Source organism: Cololabis saira, chromosome 20 (assembly GCF_033807715.1).
Source record: "Cololabis saira isolate AMF1-May2022 chromosome 20, fColSai1.1, whole genome shotgun sequence".
In the NCBI taxonomy this organism is placed as follows: Eukaryota; Metazoa; Chordata; class Actinopteri; order Beloniformes; family Belonidae; genus Cololabis; species Cololabis saira.
The window spans coordinates 27812298-27829435 of NC_084606.1; the positions used below are offsets into that span (position 1 = coordinate 27812298).

Sequence of the window (17138 nt, forward strand, 5' to 3'; positions counted from 1 at the left end):
CCTCCAACCCTCTCCATCATGCTGTCAACCGGAGCTTGTAATGGCAGGGATTGACGACGCGGGTCTATCGAGAACATGTGTCCCCACTAACCCTGGGCCGCTCTGCCAGGACGCCGGCAGCCACTTCACAAGGCCTTCTTGTCGGTGGCTGGTTTCCTGAGTGTGCAATGACATGCAAGACGAGTGGCTGGACATGACACAGATCCGCAGCGAGTACTTCAGCTGGGGTTGCAGTTGTTGTCACAAAATCAGAGGTCTGACTTCAAAAGCTTCGCTAAGCACATGAAACTCAATACTATAATGATAACATGTCAGGCAAGTAAAAATACAACTGTAACCCACCGCAGTTTGGGTGAAGAGCTTTGCAGGAGCACGAGCCCTGACGAATATTCACTGACCAGAACTTGAGCTGAGTTGGAAACTTTGCTAAACTTTGCACCTGGTTCCCCTTTTTTAATGCTGAATGTTTTCATGTGTCACTGCTCGCTGCAGTAAAACTGTCAAAAATCGTATTCAAGTCGTCTTTCCTGCATCTTTATAAATAATTCCAACCACATACAACAATGCAATCCAGCTGAACATAAATTTCAGCTTGCAAAAAATATTAGCTTCAACCGTCTCGACATAGTACGAGCTTCGTAATGGAAAGAGACTTTTATTGTGAAAGGAACGTCCACAAAATCTTGCTGGCTGGTCAAGTGAGTCAACTTTGTCTTACACTTGCAGTAGTGGACCTGAGGTACAAATAAACCGCTTAAAACCCCGATTACAAATAAGTACTCACTCTTGACTTTCAATTATTATCTAAGGTGATACAATATGGGATGTAAATAAATAGAAAGATGCTGGAACGTGCCAGGAGCTCCGACTGACTTCAGTGTTTTCTGCAGTCGTTCACAGCTTGCCTCTGAGATAATATGCCTGTACAGGCGTGATCGCACCTCCCAAGGAGGGCTAACTGGCAGCCACGATTTTGGCATTTCTAGAAAGTAATTTCTACACACACACACACATACACACACACACATACACACACACACACACACACACACACACACACGAGGGTGGAGACCGGTGTGTATTTGCAACAACGCTTGCTTGAATGGAGCCAATCACATCTGGGGGCTGCCCCGTGAAACAGGATTAACTTGAGGTTCAACTCTGGGTTTTTCAGCATCACCGTGGCAACCAAGGCTGCAGAACTGATGCAATCCAAAGCATCTTAAGTTTAGAAATATGTGAAAGCATCACCTGAGGATCCGTGTGGGTTGTTTGTTTTGCCTCCCGTCTCAGAATGAAACCACTGAATGGGACTTTCACCGAGAAACATCTTTATTGTAAAAATTCCTCAGCAGAGTATTTCTTTTGCAGCTTCAGTAAGAGCCGATTACTACGAGGCTCGTTCCTGTTGACCTTTAAAGATTTAAATGTAACATTTATTTTCTGACTTCATTAATTCACTAAACTATAAAAAGGTGTCTGCAGTGTGTTATACACACCAAATTAAAAAAAATGAAGTCTTCATAATTCACACCGATGTCCAAATCCATCTTTTTAAAACGAATTAAGATCACAGTACAATTTTAGGCATTATACGGTAGGTCTATATTGTTGGTCTTTATTTGGTAATAGACGATGTAAGCTGTAAAACACTGGCAGCACATTAATTTGATAAAATGCATGTTCATAAATCGTCCAAGCGCCTTTATTTTAACGATGTGGCAACGATATTGATCTGTTTACTAATTTACACATTCACATCATCAGCATTCTTGTTTCCAGGCTTCCTGTATTGACCAGAGCAGCTGTGTTGCTCACAGGACGCTATAAATATTAAAATCTCATTTGAATGTGGGATTAAGCTCTGTTCTTTTTTGTTAGAAAATATGCAGCTCTAGATCTGTGATTGCGATTAGTTATTAAATACGATCTACTGCCACCTCCGCCCTTTTTTTTGATGCACCAGTGTGCGCATATTTGGAGTCTAAAAAGCCTGGACGGTCTTACTGTTAAGAGCTTGTTAATATGAATATTTTGAACCTGTTTCTTAGTAAAGCGTTCCTCCCACTGACCCAAATAAAAGCACAGTCTAAAGTGGAGATAACACGCTGTATTATTAATTAACACCCGCCCCCACACTTCTATGCAAGCGAGCTTACCTGCAAGACTCGAAAATGAAAAAACACCACTGCCAATTATCACAATGGTCTGGAGACCTGGGAAAACCCTCACAACCATAAAAGAATAGCTAAATCCAGCATTTGGATTGCTATTTCATCACGGGGTGAATGATGAACTAGATTGGGTCAAAACTGACTTAAATGACTGCATAAATAAGGCTTCAATGTTAAAGAATAATGAGCCGTGTCTAGCATTGTAACACCTGATTCTGAGGATCCACGGTTGAAATTTTCGTTTCTGGCAAACTGGCCGAGCCTTTTTCGAAGGACAGGTGGTGAGGCAATAGGATGGCGCAGCCAGCCACCTCCTCCCACCACCTTGCCAAGACAACAAGGCCCCTAAGAGTTCACCCCCCCCCCCCATCCCTCCCTCCCCTTACCCACGCCCATCCCTAAAGTACATCTCTGTTTTCTAGGCCACGAGTGTGGGGGTGTAGCAGGTTCTCCTGCCAGCAGGGGTACCTGGCTGCCAAGAAAGTAAAGAAAAACAGAAAAGCTGGGACTGGAGGTTTGGGTGAGCAACAAAGGAATTACTTCCCCGCAGACTAAAGGAATTCTGAGTCAGCGAGGAATATTACCGACTACATACTTATATCTCGTCTCGCCAGCCCTCCGGAGGAGCCCAATGCACCAGGAGGAACCCAGGGAGACCCTGAAGAAGCGGTTATTATGCAAGCTTCCCCGGCTCGAGGTGACTGTGAAGTAAATCATCCGTCTCTGCTGCCAGCCTGACCCACGTATTGCAGAGAAAGCGCTCTCAAAAATTCACTAGCGGAGTATTACGCTGAATGCGCCATCTGTCTGGGCTTTACTAGCAGTCCCGAAGATTAAATGCAGTTAAAGCATCTCATCCGAAAGCCTTCTCCGCGGTCCGGCGTTCAATCAAATATGAGCGCTCCGGCTACAGGCCAGAGGCCTTTTGTAGGACTGGGGGTTGAGTGGCGATGCCCTGATCTCTGCAGGACCGACGCGCCTGCAACAAGGATCACGTGTTCTTGAGGACAGGTCATTCATTTGACAGCTTGACTGCCTGAGGGGCGTCCTGACTCTCATTTACTGCACTTCACTAGCATCTTGGAGACCTGACAGGGGGGAGGAGGTTTTCCCAATTCCTCGTGTACCTTTTTTCAGAGGAGCTCGTCGTGAATAATCCCAATGTTTACATGCAGGGACTGGAAATTTAAAAAATAATGACCTTCTCAGACAGCGAAATGAAGATAACCATATCCTGGGTACGGCTTCGGAGCTATCGCGCTCTCTCAAACACACTATATTTACTTTCATCCAAAGCAAACAAGCTTTTTAAAGACATCACATGCAGCGCTGCAGCCCAGCGCTGAGGAACAGCATAGCTCTGTGCTGCATACGCCATCTGTCAAGCTGAACAGACGTCCCTGCCCTTTTAACTGCTGGCTGCAAAACAGACAGTACTCCACGAATGTTAAACACAGTTACAACTATTGTTTGACGGCGCTACTGTCAAGAAGCGTTTCGAGATTAAAAATAGCCATTGAATACGCTCCCGGAGGAGATAAATCCTGAACTGATTTCATTCTTCCAATAAGAGCTATCTCAAAACCACTGGGAGATATGCCGTCTGTCGGTCGAGCGGCTGATTTGAACCTCGATTTGGCCATCCCCGATGCTTGCCACATTCCTCCCGGGGGGATCGGATTACTTTCTATACAGGGAGACGGCCCTGAAGCATCATGGGTGTTTTCGGTCTTACAACATGCCTCGAGCAAAGCGAGTGTGCGAAAGGGAATGAAAAGAAATGCTGGATGAAGGACGCGTGACAGCCTTGAAGAGGGACTGCGGTCCAAAGCCGGGGAGAGCTACAGCTACAAATTAATAAAGACAGAAGTAGAAAATAATGTTATCTGGGAGTAGCCGGGATACACCACTGATACAGAAAACAGCTGAACCAGTGGAAAAGAAAATAACGGCCTTCGTTCGCTATGTCTCGCACTTTTACAAGATAGAGAAATGGGCTGAGTGGAGGAACCGGCGGGCCCTCGGTAAGAAAGCTGAGAAAGACGTCGTTCGCAGACAAACTCTAGTTCAAGGCACTAACATTAAAAAGTTTGTATGATGTAGAAAAGTAACAAAAGGTGCTGCCAAGTACGATGACAGGCAGCAAGAGCGCCCATGTGGGTGTAGGACTGGAATCTGAAGATTATATTAAAACAACCATCTTAGAGGTAGAAGTAGATATAAAACAACTACATCAGGTAAAGAACAAAGATGTAGAGATTTCTTTGATTGAAAATTCATAATAAAGCACTGAATATTCTAACGCTCTCAAACACCGTTCCTTCTCCGACTCAGACAAATCCCAGAGGCTTCACGTTATTGCAAAGAACTTCTTGCACACAGAAAATGATGAGCAGTACATCCTACTTGAACTTAGGTGACAGAGAGCCGCTCTGCTTCGTGTTTCATTCTGCAGAGACGTCTTGCACATTTATGCCAAAGCGCACCGACATCGACGCCGTTCACTCGCCCTGGACGACTAAACAAAATACAAGATGGAGCTTGTTGTCTGCAGTTATTTTTACAAATACAATCAACTCTTTATTAGCCTGACTTTACTTTTATAAACATATATCTTGGTTATGTGGCAACACCAATGTGGTTGCAATCGAAACACAAACTAAATTCTGCATTCATCAATGTGCTCATGTGAACAAGCAGCGTTGGTGCATTTGCAGACGGGTGCAGAGTCAGACTGTAAAATCTGTAACTATCACTGAAAGTTAGTCAAAAGACAACAACAAACAGCAAACTTTCTGTCTCCTCGATTCACAGGGGGGTAGTTTTGCACGACAGTCACTCGACGGTACAAATGTAATAATTTCTGTCATTATTACCATGAACCCATCCTGATATATATATATATATATATATATATATATATATATATATATATATATATATATATATATATATATGTGTGTAATTCTTCTGACTCATGCAAGCACTGGATAAAATAAATAAATGTGCTAATTCCAGTTGTTCCAGCAGCTATATCGGTGCATCACAATGCAAGAGGTTTTCCAGAGACTGGAATATCAACATTCCTCCCATAGTTTTATGAGTCCGTTTTTCCTCAGATTGTTAAAACGTGGAGTGCATACACAGTTTTTACACCCACTTCATCCTGCACATGGTTGTGGGTGGGCAGGAGTCTACTGCAACCATCCGATCCACAAAACCATCTAATTAAATCTCCCTTTGCCAAAGCTCCAACTCTAAACCCAGATTTATTAAATTCTGCTGGGCAGAGGAATCTCTGGACTTTGCTAAAAACCAGTCATCAACAGAAAAATATGCAAACAGACATAGGTGAGAGATGGCACCACAATCAATCACCTCAGCCTCGTTATCAGTAAAACCAAACAAAGAATGATCATAGATAGGAAGCCCACTCTCCTTTCCTCCCTACTCTTTTAGTGGTCTATATATCAGTGGGGGCAAACGACTGGCCGCAGTAATGTATGGCTTTCCTGGGGACTATGGACAAACACAAAATCAATTAGAGCCATGGGACACAGACCTCCTCTCCAATCTTGCTAGCAGAGCCTCACTGCGAGCCCAGATTGATGGGGTATCAGTTTGCACTATAATTGCGCGTGACTCGACAGGGCAACTGCGGCGGCCGGCGTCCAGGATTCCAGGCGAGCTGCAGTCAATGGTGAAAAGCTCCTGTTCAGATTAAATTTAACTTGCCCATTTAAAACTGAGCAAGATAAATTAGTTTTGCAAGTGGGAAAAGAGTATCCCCAGAGGAAACTCCGGCGTGCGCTCGGGGGGCCGATTAACGGGACGGCAGAAGGCCGGGGGGGAAACAAACAGATGCAACCTCTACAGTTGGCCAACCTTCAACTTCCTGACCAATGCATCAGCCCCACAGTCACAACGCTGCCTCTAGAGACTCCCTTATTGTTTTTTATAGCGTGCTCCAAGTCATTTATAGTTAATAATACCCCATAATAGATGAGGAGCATGTCACCCAATGTCAGGAAGCACCGCCACGTGTCATCAGAAATCCCGATGTCCCGAGGCAACATCCTGTCAGGACAACCGCGGGGCAGCATTGAAGCGTCTTTCATCGGGTCGCGAGTCAGCGGACGCCAAAATTACCAGCGAGTGGAAGGAGAGAGTACTATTTTTTTCAGCCAGGTGAGTCTATAATTAACACATGTGAAAGTGTGCAAATAAACCTTGAGGCTTCAGCTCACCTCCAGCTGTATTTATTTAGCTGGAGTTTCTGTTTCGTCCACACACTCGGGGTATTTTGGGGAGTAAAGCCGATGACACCTGAAAGAAAAGATAACTCACTCTCCAAACAGGATCATCAGGTCAATAAACCTCCGTGGCTTATAACTGGCTTATTTACCCATCTGTTACTAAAAAAAAACCAACAACTTACTAATAAAAGGCTCATTCAGATCAGAGTATGAACACTTGTCTAAATCTCTTAAAATGCTAAATTAGATTATTCGGAGAGCCACCAACATGCTTTAGTTCTCATCCCTAGGGTTAATGACGCTGATCGATTGGTCTGTTAATTAAAAATAACTACTTTCCTGCAACTGAAATGAAGTGATAACTAAAAAAAAAAAAAAAAACAGGAAACAGGAAGTATACCAAGTGATGAATGTGCAATAAAAAAGACAAAACTGTGTCAATATAGTTTGAAGTTGCGTCAGATGACCTGCTTCTTCTATAAATTTCTACTCCATTACTCACCACACAGCCCCACCCCCACCCTCCCTTTGTGTCTGAGCGCTGCAGACTCGCTCCCAACTTCTCCCCTCTCTTGCAAGCTCTTTTTTCCCTTTTCTTTAAAAAAAAAAAAAAGCACATAACGCTAAACGTAGCAACACCTAAGTCTACTCCTCTCAGCAGCCTTGCGAGCTGCTCCCTCGGCACAGAGCGGTGACTGTCTCTCGTTACATCATCTCACGTTCAGGAAAAATCACAGATTTCTGTTCCTAATCGTTCCATCACTGCAGATGTTTTCAAATATAGGAAGACTGGGCCCAAACTTTCTCTGCATGTATGCACTCCCACAGAGGAGATTTCCCTCCACGCGGCATCCTCGCGTCCTCAGGAGCGACGACACAAGCACAAAAAAAAGGCAGAACTGTATATCTTTATGTTCACATCACACTGAAAAAATACCTGGCTATGATGATCCGAGAGTGTGACACAGCAACTACTGTGATTAATGGTGCGGACCGGTAAAATGCTCCGGAGGATCCATGTAGTACAGCATCCATACGGCCTCGTTATCTCCGCAGGAAGTCAGTTGGAAATGCTCCACAAATTTGCATCTCATGTCTACAGATGCTTCGTGTAAAACTGACTCATTTCAAACGTGTCATGTTGGCCTGACATATGAGAGCAAAGAGAGCAGTTAAAGGGTTAAACTGGCTGTTTATGTTTTGTAATTCTTTTAATTAAATCAAATTATTTGATAGTTGTAGACATGGAGGTCGTGCCCATCACTTGCCGTAAATAAATACCAACTGGAACGCGAGATATCCATAAAGACTCACTTCACTAATACCGAGTCAAAAGCGATGAATCCTGCCCTGGAAAATTTCAAAGTGCATTTCAAGGGCTGAAGCCGGTCGCTGGCCAGAAACCACTTGGTGCAACATGTCTGAATGCGCAGTCTTCGTGCCAGATTCGCTGCTCCTACTGTCTATGCTTCAGCGATCCGCCAAACCAAACTCCCGCCAAAACAAACCTGCAGAGGAGTGCGGAGCAATGCCCTGACGGCGACTGTGACTTTCGCTGCGAAATCTTGTTACGGTGGCCAATTGGCTTTATCAGACACATTAGAGAGGGAAAAAAGAAAGATTTCAGTAATGATTGAACCGCATTGGATGAAATGAGGAAATTAGGCCTCGCTGGTTCTCGTGTCCAGGATTCGTTCCAGTGGGTGAAGTGGTTTTGGAAGACTTTTACTTTTTTGGGAGTTGTTCTGTAAGCTTGTGCCACTGGCCCGTACTTCGGTGCACTAAAAACACACTTCCTCATAGCCAAAGACTCGCTTTACCCATAAACCCTAAATGTAGACTACGAGTTGTTTATTGTCCACATGTACCAAGAGAAATTTAAAAAAAAAAAAGAGAGCTGCATCTGTTCTTTATAGGAAGATGTCATTTTTACATCATCACCATAAGTGAATGAGCAGCAATCACAACCAGCTCCCTCACAGGTGCATCAAACTGATGAGACAGGTAGGAAATATCCCACCTCCTGTAGTGGGACGACTTCCTCCCTTTGCCCCAACCTAAATATGAGCAACACGCAGGTGAACCGGCAGCAGGTCTTTGTTTACGTCCGTCCCACAGAAGCACGCAGGGGCTCGTCTCAAAACAGGAAGCTGCGACTTAGAAAGCAGGAATGTATTCCCCGCTTCAAAACTGAGGCCAACACGTTACACGACTAGTGTTTTCACATATAGCTTTTTTTTTCTCCTAAACATCACATATTTGGATTTGGGTTGAGTTTATGCAGAAGAAAACAGCAGGCTTCGACTCCGCGGTGGTTATACTCTGTCAATCACGTTTATTTGTGTGGATTTTTGACCTGACTTAATATAAAATTCTCAATGTGGTTAAATCAGCCATGTAAAAAAAAAGATCCTGCCAACTCGTTCACCCACACACTTCCTATCTTGACAAGTGTTTACCAATTAAATACTGTTCATTTCTATCTCGTGAGTTGCTGTTATCAACATTTTTTACTATTAGACTTCACTTTTTATTACTTTGGATACATTTAAAACTTGAAATGTAACTTAAATTATACAAACACACACACACACACACACACACAGACATGCACATACACACTCTTCCTGAAACAACTCATCATCCAATGAGTTTTTAATTGAATTGAGTTGTTCTAAGCCAGCCGCTGACAAAGCACTTCCTCCCAGATTTCGCTAAACAGCATCTGGCAAACAATCCCATAACAGATGTTTTACTGAGTTCTTCCAAAAACCTCCTCATTTCAATTAATTAAAAGTGACCCATGCATGAGTCCGTGTGCACCCATGCATGCATCCATGCATGCATGCATGAGTGCACGGACGTAGCTGCACTCTGAATCTCTGAATCTATATCCAGAAAAATCGCTGCAGCCCGTCCGTGTTCAGCCCTCTGAGTGGGAGGTGAAGTGACTACTCTACTGGCCTATAATATAACCTAGCAACTCCACCGCTCTCAGTTCACTGGGTTAGCCTGCCCCCCCCCCCCCCGACAACTGCCAGTGCACTGGGTACCCAACATGTAGTTACATGTGTTGTAGACACCGTATTGATTGATTTGTGACTGTGCTGTGTGACCGGGTCCAGACAGCTATCTAATGACAAACTCCTGCCTCTGCTCCAAATGGCTTTTGTTACCCGGTGTAGCTCACAATTTCATGATGTCTTGGTGTCTGCAGGCCATGAAATGGGGGGAAATGTTGAGTTTGTTTATACGCAGGCTGATTGTCACCGAGTACAATAGCGCAACATTATGATCTATTATTCGCGGATGGCCACTGTGGGTCTTGGCAATCAGGAGCGGCCTTTTCGTGTTTGCTCCTAAGTAAAAGAGGAAAATGTGGCACATGTGGTGCTCATAAGCCACCTTCTGGCAGTCACAATAGTACAAAGCAAGGGTGAAAAAACCTCCCATCGACATATGCGCCGCAAAAACTGCTGCTGGCAAACATGTAATGGTTCAAATAAATGAACAATACGAGTTCAAAAGCTTGCAAATGCCTAAAATATACACACAAGATTAGCAATAATCAAAAGCAATCCACACTAGGCAAAAAGTTTTCCCTCTTTTCCTTTATCAAGACCCAACATCCATTTGTTCATGTGAATTAGCAAGAGCAACAGCTAATGCACGGCGTCAGATTACAACCTCTTTGAAGAGCCGCCTTTATCCCACTATATGGAGCCTAATCTGTCCAAATCCAGTGCTTTCCTCTGCCCTAAATCCACAACAGAGCCTAATTCCTCTTTAATCTAACAGGCGGTAAAGGTGCGCTTGCTCAGGCTCAAAATACCACAGGCGGCACAGCTGAAAAACGGATCATAACAAAGATAGGTCAGGTCTTCCCTCAAACGTCATGACGCGGTGCTCAGTTATCATAAACATTCAGAGGAGTACGTCAGACTACATCAGACAAGAAGATACATGTCAGGCCTGCTTGCTTTTCCTCCTTTACACTTGATGTTTCGCTTTCCAAGTATGACTGGACAACAATGAAAAGATGCTGCCCCCGCCAACCCGACCAGCTCCACCAGCACCAGAAACTCAGCAAATAGGGAGATGGCACCTTTGAAGACTTTTTTTATCAGAATAAGGAAAGTTTTAAAGCACGGCTTTGAGCAGTCAACCTAAATCCAAGTCTGAGGTCGGATAACTAAGAATTTTCTTGATAATTTTTCTTTTGGAAAGACTTCAAGTACCACTGGATCAGTCTGCCATTTAAATGTCTTCGTCGTTACATCAGATCAATTGTCAAAGCAGCTCCAGACTCTAATTGAGTCTCTTCTTAAATGCAAAAACAGCTCCAAACAGCTTTAGCATTGCAAAACACACATGAATTCACACCATACAAAACTACGGGAAAGTGCATGTTCTTTTTGCAAAACACGGCGGCTCAACTTTTAGCTAGGGGCTGCAGGTATTGCAGATAACTGTGAAAGCGGAAAAGGTTGCATGTTTCCACCAATATCATTAATAACGCCTTAATATAGAGATGAAAAAAGAAAAGAGAAAGCTTCCAGAGCAGACTGCTTTGTGAGCCTGCTTTGCCTCTGATCAAGACAACAAGCTCCAGGTACTCTCGCAGCATCCCTCGTTAATGTTTTACAGACAGGTTTAATTGGCATTAACTTGAAGCACAGATGTTATTAGGCCTAACCGTCCGGGGCTGCAGCCCCGCAGCAGGGGGGGGGGAGTTGACGCTTTACGAGCAGCGCACTTCTACACCTGAACCCACACAACCGAGAGGGCAAAAGTACACCTGGCCGGTCACCGCCTGCATCTGAACGGAGATCAGCTGTGCCGGCGGCAACAAGATACAAGCCAGGCGACACGAGGTGAAGGAGAAGCTGCCTCCCGTTGCTGCAGCAGCAGCTGAGGCAGGAGAGCGGCTGCTTCATCTGCGAGCTCAGACCGGCGAGGAGAAGTCTCGTCTCTGCCAATTCAGTCGAGCTCATTAGCTGTCAAAAGACTTTCATCTCATCCGCAGCAGTCTTCCCTTAAAAGTGTGGGACCATTTTGGCAAACTGTGAATTTGTTTGCACTAAAAGACAGATCAACAGAAATGTAAACAATTAGGAAAAATGAACAAAAAAAAACTGGATCCAAAATTCGGCGTAAATGAAACATCATGAATAATGAGGCTTATTTCAAAGGGGACTGCGAGTGTGTTTAAATAAATGGTTAACTGCGCGACACCATGGAGACGAGAGGAGCACGAGCATCAAAAAGAAAGACTGTTTCCGACGGCGTTATCAGAGGAGAGCAGAGAAACAGAAGAGCAACAACGAATTACATCACTGTGCAAAGTGAAGAAGTAAAGAAGCCTCACGTTGGAGCACAGCAACAAAATCCAATCTCAGATATGAATATCGGAGAGCATACCTGTAGCTGGGGTCACAAATAGTATAATACTCCCCCAAAGCGTATAAATCCCCTTTTGTGAATTCCCCCAAAAGACAGAGTTGTAAATAACGTGCAAAATAATAATAATATAGCAGCTGCATTCAATGCCTCTTTTTCCACTCGCCGCTGTGAAGTAAAGACTGTGAAGTCAAGAAGCTGCCAACACAGAATCAGACTGTCAAGTCATTCTTACGAAGATTGATTATATTCATGAGCTCAAAAACAAACCGTACAAAATGAGTATGTACAGTTTCTTCCTGTCAAGAAAATGCAAACTCGACCAGGCTGCCAGAGTGAACGGCAGCCACCTCGACGTGTTGCATCTCAGAGAAGGGAAAGACAGTTTGATGCCATTGATTTGCTTTGCCTTCATCCCACAGAGCGGCAAACGCTGCTGCCTCGTAATTAAAATTGAATGTTTAGCAAAAGAGGAAACTGTGGGCCAAAAACAAATCAAGGACGGTTTCAGTTTGCTCGGCAGCTCCAACTACATCAGACAATTTCGAAAGAGATTTTACAGATTCAAATCATAAACAGCCTCGGCAGTCATTACGAATCACCTAATGCTCCCTCGGCGATCATATTCCCATGCAAATAAACTTAATGACAAGGTTTATGAATGCTAATGAGGAATATTATACAGAACTAACATGCCTAAAGGAAAACTCCTCCCCACTGGTGCTTTTAAGCCTCTGCAAGGCGCCGCGTTTGCACCTGCTGACAAAATAAAAGCACACATGTTGACTTCTGAGCATGAAGCAGGTCTGCATGCAGGTGATCACATGTAAGGAGAGGTTTAACTATGTGGCATTACTTAATGTTCTGTTCTATAAATGACTTGGCTATCCAGCTGGGATCAGTGGCTGGCATTGCGCCGCTGTCACCACCGCGGCCTCTCCAGCCCACGCATGTCTGAGCATGGGGGCCTCTTCTCAAAAGTCAAATGTCAGATGTTATCCATCCCGACTCGCAGAAAAGGACCCGGCGCACCATCGGGGGCACAGAGGCCCTGCTTCTCAGCCGGCGACGGAAAAACACCATTACGGAGCTCGCTCTGCTTCAGAGCGCTGCGGCTGTCATGACTGCACCATGGCAACCGCAATTACCAACTATTTGTTTTATTTGTTGCAAAGGGTGGAAACAATACAACTATATATAAATATATATACATATAAACTCAGCTTATGAGTTTACAACAGGATTTCAACCTGTTGTACTTGAAAACTCAAATACAACAGATTGAAAATATATTACTAATCCATCAATAGTGGAAAGAATGATCATGTCTTTGAAATAATAAACGCAAAGCAGCTACAAAGGTCCACCAATGAGCGGGAATTCTGTGCAAAAACATTAATTTGCAATGAGGTCATAAAATGTATTGAACTTAAGTGTTAAACATTGGAATAAACTCCCGGCATGAAGACATTAAGCACATTTTGCAGCTTCTCCTGCCTGAGCTGATTAAGTTTTATGAATAATTATTGTGCAGCAGTGGCTTTCAGGAGCGTTGTTGTGATAATGCACTTTGAAAACAGGTGGCTGCAAAGCACTTATGATAAGGTGGACTGACACCTTGTAGCATGGCGAAGCTGGCAGCTGAAAACAAATTACCTCACACCGATGCCCTGCAGTTATTTCTAAGAGGTGCTTTGTACACAGTCCGCGTCTGTTGTCACAATACGGACGCATTACCAAAACACTGGCTTCTTCAAAGTCAGCAAATGAAATACGAGTTAAATTACCACAATCTTAGCATCACGTCTGAAACGAAAACCATTTCAAACCCGGACTCTCACGTCGCCCGACGTCCGCTCTGATGTGTAATCGATACATTTCAACCAGATTGAGACCATTTCAGGCCTTCGCTCTGCAGAGAAGTGAGGGAGCTGGAAATACGGTATTGAGACGTGCGAGTCGATGGCATCTCAGCCGAGTGACGGAGGAAAATCACCTCCAGGACCATCCCCATGATATTGTTACATTTCTTTCCAGCCCTGCCTTGTCATATCCATTTTTCATAAGCCGTCAAGTTGGTGGAGGCTGTAGGGGTATGATCTTTTAAAATATTCATCACAAAAGCACCCAAGACATGCGGCGACTCTCTTAACTTTCACTCCCCCAGTTTTCCAGGCAAAACTATAACACAACTGGCTTTTTTCTCTGCTACTTCATACGAAACTGTCACAGTTGTTTTGTTGAAAGATTTTTCCAACCTATCTGTGATGGAGCAGGGGCTTTGATACACAAGAGCATGGTCAATTATTTCAGTCACGGTCCATTGAGGACTGGATCAGTGACTTGTCTGATGTCTTTTACAAAATTTTGGTTAATGATCACAGATGATCTAATAACTCTAATGGACGGCTGTTGCAGAGTAATATCACTCAGCAATCCCTTCATGGGCTGCTGCACGCCGCGATCCCTGCACATGCCTGTGTTTGTGATGTGCACTGCTGCAGCTGGAGACGATATTGATTGCAACTGGTGCTGGATCAAACACAAAATGCACGAGTTGACACATTCTGTGCACACAGCTCAGAAGAAAAAAAGCTTCACGTTTAATGGCTCAGTAATTGCTTCTATTTAAATGAAGAAAAACAACAAAACACTGCAACTTAAGTGCACTGCCTTTTAAGAAATGCATGAAAAGAAAGTGGGCAAACTGGGCAAACTGCACAATGCTCCTTTTCCGGGGTAAGGTCGACTCGATTATGATCTTTGTTGCATTTTTTTATGGCAGACTGCAAAGGTGGAATGTCAGACCTGTAAACACAGAAGGCAGGAAGAGGCACCCCATGTGGTGGAAAGCACTCCCAGTTGTGACATTACAAGAAAAAAAAACAACAAAAAAAGAGACGACATCAAGTAGTATTGTGCAATGGTGAAAACAGAAAAACATGCATGCACAATGAGGGTAAACCCGCCCTGGGTGTTAGTTGCAATGCTTGTGCAATGTGTGCATGCACACTGTACAGCTGTGCAGCGTATATGAATATAACATCTGCACACGGGAGCGTGCATGACGCCTCACATGCACGCAGGGGGAGATTTCTTGCTGAAGTTAAACCCCCACTTCCTAGTTTACAGCTGCTGTCACAGCTCGGTTAACACCCTTCTTCCTCCGCGGACACTCAACACATTTCGGTCACATTTGATGCTTTTTTTTTTTTATTTATTTTTTTATTTTTTAAACACGGCTTGCGTTTCATTTCGGCGTGACAAGGAAATGCACACTTACATTTCACCACCCTGTCCGTCGTGGATAACTTCGGCTCATCATTCGGCTTGTTTTCGGACATTTCCAGTGTGATTGTAAAAATGAAGATGCAGCAGAAACGAGACTGAAACCTGTCCCTGCGTCGCTCCTGCCGAACCAGCTCTCGAGTCTATCCGAGGAAAGAGACCCGCAGTGATCTCACTCGGTCCCCTCAGCGGCCAAAAATACTTGCAAGAGGGTTAAAATTTCACCGCTGGAGCTGCAGAGCTGCAGGAGCTGCTGTCTGATTTACTGTTACTGTATCCAGCGCAGACCACTCAACCCTGATGACTCCACAACTCCCGCCCCTCCGCGGCGATCCGCGCCTCCTATTGGTCGAGGGCGAAGCCCCGCCCCCCCGTGACGCCGCATTCACTTCTATGAGAGGGGGCGTGTCCGTGCGCATTCGTTACAAACTAGTGTGAATTACCTGTAATAAACTTTTAAATGAGGGGGGAAAAAGATGAATCCAACGTCAAAGTGGAAAACCAGAATATATTTGAGGTTTTGTAAGCGTATAATATTTTATTGGTTAATCAAATGGGAAAAAAATCGTAGATACATGTTTGATTTCTTTAAAAATGTACTTGAAATACAGTATAATACATCATCGGATCCCAGAAGAAGAAAAAAAATGTACAAACAAACCAAATAAAATAAAAATAAAGTAAAAAAAAAATAAAAAATAATGACGCAAAAAGTAGGAGTAATAAAAGTATCTATTACCAGGGTGATACAACATACTCAGACCTGTATTAACTCAGTGTGGTTCCCCAGGGTGAGCACACTTGAAGTATCCCCCTCCTCCCACATTTTATAGTAAAAAAGGGAAATGTACTATGGTTATAAAGACCATAGATTTACATGAACGTATTGCTGAAGTACATGCTCAACACTTATACTACAAATAAATGTAAGACAAACAACCAACTAAGAGTAACACCACAGATAGACGTGAGTCTACAGAGGCCATACTACACTGATGCTCCAATCAGGATGCAACTCACATGCCAATGTACTGTAACACCACATGTTAACTAGCATCATTTCTATCATCATCCATGGCCTGTCTGAGGACTACAGGCAAAACTATTACAGCATATGACTAAACAATCAAACAGACCTACTGAATGAGCTGATGTGAAGGTAGGGAACAGCACACTCACTCAAACACAATTCTTTTTATTTTATTATTATTATTATTATTATTATTATTATTATTATTATTATTATTATTATTATTATTTTCATTTATTTTTATTATATCATTGGTTACTGCTGTACCTGTTTGCTCCTCTTCCAGCAAATATAGAGAGAAAATGACAAAATATGACATATATGATCCAGTTAGTCATTTGATTTGGTGCCCCCTCATTGGCTGGTGCTCCTGGGCGCTCGCCCGGTTCATTATATGGATAATCCAGCCTAGAACATACTGTATATATGCAAAATCAGTTTAAAATAGTGGACTCAAAGAAGTACGTTTTTCCATTCAAAATATATCCTGCTTGACCAAGAAAGGACAGAAAAAAAAAGTTATTCCTGCTCTGTTTCTCAAGGGTCTAATTATTGGTCTGCATCAAGCAAACATAACGATGGAGACTGCTGACACTACTAAATATGGGTTAACCCTATAATGCCAGATGTATCATACTTGATGCATTTCTCAGACCGCTGCAAAAACAAAAAAAAACAACAAATATGTTTATACAAAAGAAAAACCTTAAAAAGACACAATTGGGGATGTTTTTCTTATCAGTATATAATAAAAACACTCAAAAAAAAGATTATGTGTGTATTATCTCATTTGTCAGGCTTTAAGTTACTAAAAACTGTCCAACACATTATTAAAACCTGGGAAGATGGTGGTGATATATTATCTGTATCTATATGATCTATTATCTATATTATTTAAATGATTATGATCAAGTTTACTTGCACATTTGGTGAAATGTCAGCAGAGTTTAGCAGCGAGAGTAAGAGCATTTTCCGGACGCACGATGCAAA

General features: G+C 43.3%; 1 protein-coding gene across 9 annotated transcripts in view; it reads right to left on the reverse strand.

The window, feature by feature from the left end:
* LOC133420633 (protein phosphatase 3 catalytic subunit alpha) overlaps positions 1 to 15378 on the reverse strand; it is a 96662-nt gene extending 81284 nt beyond the window's left edge. For all 9 annotated transcript variants that reach the window (XM_061710377.1, XM_061710375.1, XM_061710376.1 and 6 more), the window contains exon 1: positions 15114 to 15378. In XM_061710377.1, coding sequence (XP_061566361.1) covers positions 15114 to 15174 — 61 coding nt within the window. In that variant the 5' untranslated portion in view covers positions 15175 to 15378. The remainder of the gene's footprint in view (positions 1 to 15113) is intronic.
* Positions 15379 to 17138: the final 1760 nt, after the last annotated feature.